We start from the raw sequence: 8,342 nt of genomic DNA on the forward strand, positions 1-8,342 counted from the left end.
CTAGGTACTTAGATACCCCAGACCCCTCAGGACCACCCCAAAACCCCCTCAGAATGTCCCCAGACCCCCCGGCCCCCCGCCCGTACGCAGGTTCCAGTCGGACAGCGTGTCGTCGTCGTCCTCGTCGTCGCCGTCCCCGTCGCCGTCGCCGCGCTGCTCCTCGTGCGCCAGCGTCACCGTGCGCGACTTGTGGAAGCGCGGCTTGATGTCCTGCTCGCTGTCCGGCACCGCCTCGTCCTCCTCCACGTCGCCCTGCGGGTATCGCGACACGTCGCGATGTGAAGTCGTATTGCGGCGTGACGTCGTCGCGTCGCGACGCAAAGGCTTTGCGTCGCGGTGCGGAGTCGTGGCGTGGCAGCGTGACGTCGTGGGCACCAGCGTGATGTCATCACGTAGTGGCGCGATGCTCTTATATCGCGACGTCATTGTATCGCGACATGAAGTCATGTCGCGGTGTGATGTCGTTGTATGGTGGCGTGACGTCACTGTATCGCGGTGTGATGTCATCGCGGCATGGCGTAATGCCGTTGTATCGTGACGTGATGCCATCGTATCACGACATAAAGTCGTTGTATCGTGACGTGACGTCACCATATTGCGACATAAAATCGTATAGCGGTGTGACATCACTGCGTGGCAGCGTGATGTCGTTGTATCGCAGTGTGATGTCATTGTATCGCGGCATTATGCCGTTGTAACGTGAGGTGATATCATCATATCGCGACATAAACGTCACTGTACTGTGATGATGTACCATTGGGCATCACGACATTGTATCGTGACGTGACGTCATCACACCAGGGCATAGCGCCGCTGTATTGCGAGGTGACATTGTCATATCGCGACATGAAGTCATTGTATCAGTGTGATGTCATCGTATCGTGGTGTGACGTCATCGTATCGTGACGCGAGCTCATTGTATCGCAATGTGACGTCATATTGTGGTGTGATATATCACGACATGGCCTCGCTGCATTGCGACGCAGCGTCACCGTATTGCAATGTGAGGCCGTTGTATCGCGACATGATGTCATCACACTGCCACATGACGTCATCGTATCGTGACGGGGTATCGCGCTGTGGCACGACGTCATCGCACCGCAACGTGACGGCATATCGCGATGCGACGCCATCGCGTCGCGACGTGACATCGTCGCGTGCCACATCGCGGTGTTAGAGCGCCCCGGAGTGACGTCACCGTATCGCGACATGACGTCACCGCGACCGCATTGCGGCATAGTGCCATCGTGTCGCGACACGACATCATCATATCGCGACGGAAAGTAGTTGTATCGTGACGTGACGTCATTGCGTTATGGCATGGTGCTGTTGTATCGCGAGATGACGTCGTCATATCGTGACATAAAGTCATATCATGATGTCATCGCATTATCGTGGCACAATACCATTGTATCGTGAGGTGACGTCATCAAATCGCGACGTAAAGTCGTTACATTGTGACATGACGTCATTGCATCGCGGCATAGCGCCGCTCTATCGCGAGGTGACGTCATCACATCGCGACATAAAGTCGTCGCATCGTATCGTGGTGTGACGTCACCACGTCATGACGCGATGTCGTTGTGTCACGTGATGTCGTCATATCACAGCGTGACGTCGTCGTATCGCGACATAACGTCATTGTATTGCAGTACGACGTCATCGTATCGCGACATTACTCCATCACATCATGGCATGACGTCACACCGCCACGTGACATCATCACGCCGCCACGTGACGTCATCGCGTTGCAACGCGATGTCGTCGCCGTATCGCGACATGACGTCACCGCGACAGAGCCCCTCCCCCGCGGCGGATCAGACAGTACGAACACGAGTGACCATCAGGGGGGTCAGTGCCAGGCTGTCATCACTTCCGGTGCCACCGGTGCTCCCAGTACAGCCCCAGTGCCACCAGTACAGCCCCAGTACAGCCCCAGTGCCACCAGTCCAGCCCCAGTACAGCCCCCAGTGCCTCCCCAGTGCTCCCAGTACCCCCCCAGTGCCACCAGTACAGCCCCCCAGTACCCTCCCAGTATCCCCAGTGTTCCCAGTACAGCCCCAGTGCAGCCCCAGTGCAGCCCCAGTGCCACCAGTGCTCCCAGTACAGCCCCCCAGTACCACCAGTGCCACCAGTACAGCCCCAGTACAGCCCCAGTACCACCCGTACAGCCCCCCAGTACCCTCCCAGTATCCCCAGTGTTCCCAGTACAGCCCCAGTGCAGCCCCAGTGCAGCCCCAGTGCAGCCCCAGTCCCTCCTGCCTTAGCCATGAGTTCCTGTGCCTCCAGCCCCTGAGCTGCAGGGCTGCAGGGAAGGTTGGAAATTTTGCTGGGGAGGAGACAAAGTGCAGCATGCTGGCCAAGTCAGATAAGGCTTTTACTTTTAAACCAAGCAATTTGGTTCAATTGCTGATACACACAAGCTATTTTTGTCTGAGGGAATTCATCAGTCAATTCTGGAACATCAGTATCCACATCAAAACTGTCACATGTGGTAGATGTCTCAGGAAAAGCAACTAGGATTGATAAAGTCTAATAAGGCCAACAAGGACTTCAGAGAAACTCTGGAAATTTGGAGCCCAGGCCAAGAACCCAACTTGGTAAGTCTGAAATTAAAACCTTTGCACCACCTCAGTCCCAGAAACTTCCCAGAATAAACATCACTACAGCTACCAAGAACATAGAGTGAACTGCAAAATAATTACACTCATCATGTGCCAAGGGAAACCTGACTGATTGCTGCAATGCTGATTAGTTGCCCCCCCTTGCTCTGGAGAGCATTAGCATGAAAGCAGAAATATCTGAAATATCAAGGTTATCTCTTTGGCAGGGGGGCTGAGGTTATTGTCCCAGGAAAGGCTTTGTTTCATCTCATCAGATTTCAGGATGGATTTTGGGGTTTATTTTGGGTGTATTTTGGGGTTTTTGGGGTCCCTCACTGCACCAGGTGCGCCGTGGGCTCAGGATGGATTTCAGGATGGATTTTGGGGTGTATTTGGGGTGTATTTGGGGCGTTTTGGGTCACTCACTGCACCAGGTGTGCCGTCAGCCCAGGACAGGTTTCAGAATGGATTTTGGGGTGTATTTGGGGCGTTTTGGGTCACTCACTGCACCAGGTGTGCCGTCAGCCCAGGACAGGTTTCAGGATGGATTTTGGGGTGTATTTGGGGCGTTTTGGGTCACTCACTGCACCAGGTGAGCCGTGGGCTCAGGACAGATTTCAGGATGGATTTTGGGGTTTATTTTGGGTGTATTTTGGGGTTTTTGGGGTCCCTCACTGCACCAGGTGCGCCGTGGGCTCAGGATGGATTTCAGGATGGATTTTGGGGTGTATTTTGGGGTGTATTTGGGGTGTTTTGGGTCACTCACTGCACCAGGTGTGCCGTCAGCCCAGGACAGGTTTCAGGATGGATTTTGGGGTGTATTTGGGGTGTATTTGGGGCGTTTTGGGTCACTCACTGCACCAGGTGTGCCGTCAGCACGTCCTTGCAGATGGGCTGCTCGGCCAGCGTCAGCCAGAACTCGCAGGCCTCCAGCGCCACGTTCTCGTCACTGTCCTGCGTCCTCTGCAGCATGTACTGCGGAGGGGCACAGGTGAGCTCACCTGGCACAGGTAACCCCCCGGCACAGGTAACCCTCACCTGGCACAGGTGAGCTCACCTGGCACAGGTAATGCCACCTGGCACAGGTAACCCTCACCTGGCACAGGTGAGCTCACCTGGCACAGGTAACCCCCCGGCACAGGTAACCCTCACCTGGCACAGGTAACCCCTGGCACAGGTAACCCTCACCTGGTACAGGTGAGCTCACATGGCACAGGTAACCCCCCCCAAACCACTCACCTGGCACAGGTAACCCTCACCTGGCACAGGTAACCCCCTGGCACAGGTAACCCCCCTGGCACAGGTGAGCTCACCTGGCACAGATAACCCCCCCCGGCACAGGTAACCCTTACCTGGGCACAGGTAACCCCCAAACTCCTCACCTGAGCATGGGTAAATGCCAAACCCTACTCTAAACCCCTCACCTGGGCACAGGTAACCCCCAAACCCTGCCCCACACTGCTCACCTGAGCACAGGTGAGCCCCAAAGCCCTCACCTGGATGGGGCTGTGCACCTGGGGCTCACCTGGATGATGCTGTACATGTGGGGGCTCACCTGGCTGGTGCTGTGCACCTGGGGCTGTACACCTGGGGCTCACCTGGCCAATGCTGTACACCTGGGGCTGTACACCTGGGACTCACCTGACCGGTGCTGTACACCTGGGGCTGTACACCTGGGACTCACCTGACCGGTGCTGTACACCTGGGGCTGTACACCTGGGACTCACCTGACCGGTGCTGTACACCTGGGGCTGTACACCTGGGGCTGTACACCTGGGGCTCACCTGGCCAATGCTGTACACCTGGGGCTCACCTGGATGATGCTGTACATGTGGGGGCTCACCTGACCAGTACTGTACACCTGGATGATGCTGTACACCTGGTGCTGTACACCTGGTGCTGTACACCTGGTGCTGTACACCTGGTGCTGTACACCTGGGGCTGTGCACCTGGGGCTCACCTGGATGATGCTGTACATGTGGGGGATCAGGCGGTCGATGCGCACCTCCAGCAGCATCACCAGCGCCCGGCACACGTTCTTCCTCACCTCGGGGTCCTCGTCCACCGCCAGCGCAAACAGGTGCTGGGGACGGACAGGTGAGAGCCCAGGGACCCCCAGGGACCCCCTCAGGGACCCCCAGGTGCTGGGGACGGACAGGTGAGAGCCCAGGGACCCCCAGGGACCCCCTCAGGGACCCCCAGGAGCTGGGGACGGACAGGTGAGAGCCCAGGGACCCCCAGGGACCCCCTCAGGGACCCCCAGGAGCTGGGGACGGACAGGTGAGAGCCCAGGGACCCCCAGGGACCCCCTCAGGGACCCCCAGGAGCTGGGGACGGACAGGTGAGAGCCCAGGGACCCCCAGGGACCATCAGGGACCCCCAGGGGCTGAGGACGGAGAGGTGAGAGCCCAGGGACCCCCAGGGACAGCCAGGGACAGCCAGGGGCTGGGGACGGACAGGTGAGAGCCCAGGGACCCCAGGGACCCCCTCAGGGACCCCCTCAGGGACCCCCAGGTGCTGGGGACGGACAAGTGAGAGCCCAGGGACCCCCACAGACCCCCAGGTGCTGGGGACAGCCCCAGGTGACTCCCCAGCCACCAGGTGTGTCCCAAGGTGCCAGGGACAGGCCCAGGTGATTCCCCAGGTGCCCGGGTCAGGTCCAGGTGCCCCCCCCAGCCCCAGGTGACCCCCAGGTGATGCCCCAGGGACCCCCAGGTGCCCCCACCTCGATGAAGGTGTCGATGTTCTCCATCAGCGCCTGCGCCCGGTCCATGATGAACTGGTTCACGCAGGCGATGGCGTGGGACCTGCGGAGGGGCAGGGGGTCACCTGGGCACCCCGAGACACCTGAGCACACCTGGGCACCCCCAGAGACACCTGAACACATCTGAACCCCCTAAACCCCACCTGGGCACCCAGAGACGCCTGAGATCCACATGAACACACCTGGGCACCCCGAGACACCTGAACACACCTGAGCCCCACCTGGGCACCCCGAGACACCTGAACACACCTGAACCTACCTGGGCACCCCCAGAGACACTTGAACACACCTGAACCCCCTAAACCCCACCTGGACACCCAGAGCCCAGAGACGCCTGAGATCCACATGAACACACCTGGGCACCCCGAGACACCTGAACACACCTGAACCTACCTGGGCACCCCCAGAGACACTTGAACACACCTGAACCCCCTAAACCCCACCTGGACACCCAGAGACACCTGAACACACCTGAACCCACCTGAGCACCCCTGAGACACCTGAACACACCTGGGCACCTCAGAGACACCTGAACACCCTAAACTCACCCAGGCACCCCCAGAATCCATCTGAACCCCCTGAACCCTACCTGGGCACCCCCAGAGACATCTGAACACACCTGAACCCCACCTGGGCATCCCCAGAGCCACCTGAGATTCACCTGTACCTCCCAGAACCCACCCGAACAACCCAAATCCCACCTGAACCCCCAGCCGTGCATTTTGGGGACACCCAGGGCCATTTTGGGGCTGCTCCCCAAGTCTGGCCCCTCCCCAAAAAAAAGGTGAGCAGGTGGCAGACAGGTGCACCCCACACCTGAGCCCCCCCCCCACATGAATTTGGGGATATTTGGGGGTCAGAACGTTTTTGCAAAGCAGAATTTATTCAAACCACCCAGAAACACCCCCAAAATCTCACTCTCCACCAGGTAAAGGGGCACAGGTGTGTGCCCACCTGTCCCACACCTGATTTTGGGGCTACAGGGAATTTTGTGAGCCGGGAATTTGGGGATCAGAATTTGGAGATCAGAACCCAACTAATTTTTGGAAATCAGGACTCTTTAGGGTCACCAAAACAGCAAAACACCCCCAATATCCCCAGGTAACAGGACACAGGTGTGTGCCCACCTGTCCCACACCTGATTTTGGGGCTGCAGTGCTTGAAGAACTGCAGGAATTCGGGGATCAGAATTTGGGAATTTGGGGATCAGAACGTTTTTACAAACCACCACAGAAACACCCCCAAAACCCCATTCTCCACCAGGTAAACTGGCACAGGTGTGTGCCCACCTGTTCCCCCCACCTGTCCCCCACCTGATTTTGGGGCTGCAGTGCTTGAAGAACTGCAGAATTTCGGGATCAGAATTTCAGAATTTGGGGACCAGAACACTTTTACAAACCACCACAGAAGCACCCCCAAAACTCCATTCTCCACCAGGTAAACTGGCACAGGTGTGTGCCCACCTGTCCCCCACCTGATTTTGGGGCTGCAGTGCTTGAAGAACTGCAGGAATTTGGGGATCATGACGTTGAGGGGCCGGTTCAGGGCGTCGCTGTCCAGCAGCTCCGAGGAATCCTCGCAGATTTTCTGCAGCGCCCCAAAAGCCCCCTGGGAGCACAGGTGGGGGGGGGTCAGCGGCGGCCACGCCCCCCCCAGGTGCGCCCAGGTGCCCGCCCAGGTGCACCTCGCAGGTGTTGTAGTCCTCGGAGTTGAGCAGGTTGCAGAGCTGGGGCAGCAGCTCCGGCCACATCTGCAGCTCGCCCTTGGAGGCGATGGTGGTGATCAGGATACCTGCGGGCAGGTGCATAGGTGAGCTGGTTTGGGGGGTTGGACGGGGTTTTGGGGGGGGTTTGAGGGAGTTTTGGGGGTTCAGACAAGTGCCCAGGTGTTACCCAGGGCAGTTTGGTGTCAGGGTTTTGGATGACACAACCACCCAGATGTGTCCCCAGGCGCCCAGATGTGTCCCACATGTGCCCAGGTGCCTTCCCCACGTGCCCCCAAGGTGCTCAGGTGTGTCCCCAAGGTGCTCAGGTGTATCCCCCAGGTGCCCAAGTGTTACCCAGGCAGTTTTGGGTCAGGAATTTGGCTCCCCCAAGTGCCCAGGTGTGTCCCCCAGGTGCCCAGGTGTGTCCCCCAGGTGCCCAGGTGTGTCCCCCAGGTGTTCCCCCGGTGCCCAGGTGTGTCCCCTGGGTGCCCAGGTGTTCCCCCGGTGCCCAGGTGTGTCCCCTGGGTGCCCAGGTGTCCCCCCGGTGCCCAGGTGTGCCCCCCAGGTGCCCAGGTGTGTCCCTCAGGTGTCCCCTCACTGATGGTGGCGCAGATGAGCGAGGAGGCGTCACCCAGGTGTTACCCAGGGCAGTTTTGGGTCAGGGTTTTGGGTCCCCCAGGTGCCCAGGTGTGTCCCCTGGGTGCCCAGGTGTCCCCCCGGTGCCCAGGTGTGTCCCCCCGGTGCCCAGGTGTTCCCCAGGTGTCCCCCAGGTGCCCGTGTGTGCCCCAGGTGTCCCCCCGGTGCCCAGGTGTGTCCCCCCGGTGCCCAGGTGTTCCCCAGGTGTCCCCCAGGTGCCCGTGTGTGCCCCAGGTGTCCCCCCGGTGCCCAGGTGTGTCCCCCCGGTGCCCAGGTGTTCCCCAGGTGTCCCCCAGGTGCCCGTGTGTGCCCCAGGTGTCCCCCCGGTGCCCAGGTGTGTCCCCCCGGTGCCCAGGTGTCCCCCCGGGTGCCCAGGTGTGCCCCCCAGGTGTTCCCTCGGTGCCCAGGTGTGCCCCCCCAGTGCCCAGGTGCCCCCCAGGTGCCCCCTCACCGATGGTGGCGCGGATGAGCGAGGAGGCGTCACCCAGGTGGTTCAGGCACTCCTGCTTGATGAACTCGGCCACGGGCGGGGGGAAGCTCTGGAAATGAGCCTTGACGTTGTTCTTGAGGATCAGCCCGCTCAGGGAGCGCGTGGGCTCGTCTGGGGGGGCAACGGGGGGCGTTGGGGGGTGGG

At 59.8% G+C, this 8,342-nt stretch overlaps 1 protein-coding gene and 1 non-coding gene across 2 annotated transcripts in view; both read right to left on the minus strand.

The window, feature by feature from the left end:
* The window catches only part of LOC121356407 (transportin-2-like), a gene marked incomplete at both ends in the record, with an annotated part of 9,621 nt that extends 1,287 nt beyond the window's left edge, over positions 1 to 8,334 (minus strand). The window contains 7 exons of the mRNA XM_041472729.1: positions 87 to 661; positions 3,460 to 3,578; positions 4,564 to 4,686; positions 5,329 to 5,410; positions 6,842 to 6,975; positions 7,052 to 7,158; positions 8,160 to 8,334. Of these exons, the coding sequence (XP_041328663.1) occupies positions 87 to 661; positions 3,460 to 3,578; positions 4,564 to 4,686; positions 5,329 to 5,410; positions 6,842 to 6,975; positions 7,052 to 7,158; positions 8,160 to 8,334 (1,315 nt within the window). The remainder of the gene's footprint in view (positions 1 to 86; positions 662 to 3,459; positions 3,579 to 4,563; positions 4,687 to 5,328; positions 5,411 to 6,841; positions 6,976 to 7,051; positions 7,159 to 8,159) is intronic.
* Positions 1,813 to 1,879, minus strand: LOC121356410. The gene has a single exon (XR_005955556.1). It is a non-coding gene; the product is annotated as a small nucleolar RNA SNORD41 (small nucleolar RNA).
* Positions 8,335 to 8,342: the final 8 nt, after the last annotated feature.

This window comes from Pyrgilauda ruficollis, unplaced genomic scaffold (assembly GCF_017590135.1).
Source record: "Pyrgilauda ruficollis isolate IOZ18807 unplaced genomic scaffold, ASM1759013v1 scaffold1084, whole genome shotgun sequence".
In the NCBI taxonomy this organism is placed as follows: domain Eukaryota; kingdom Metazoa; phylum Chordata; class Aves; order Passeriformes; family Passeridae; genus Pyrgilauda; species Pyrgilauda ruficollis.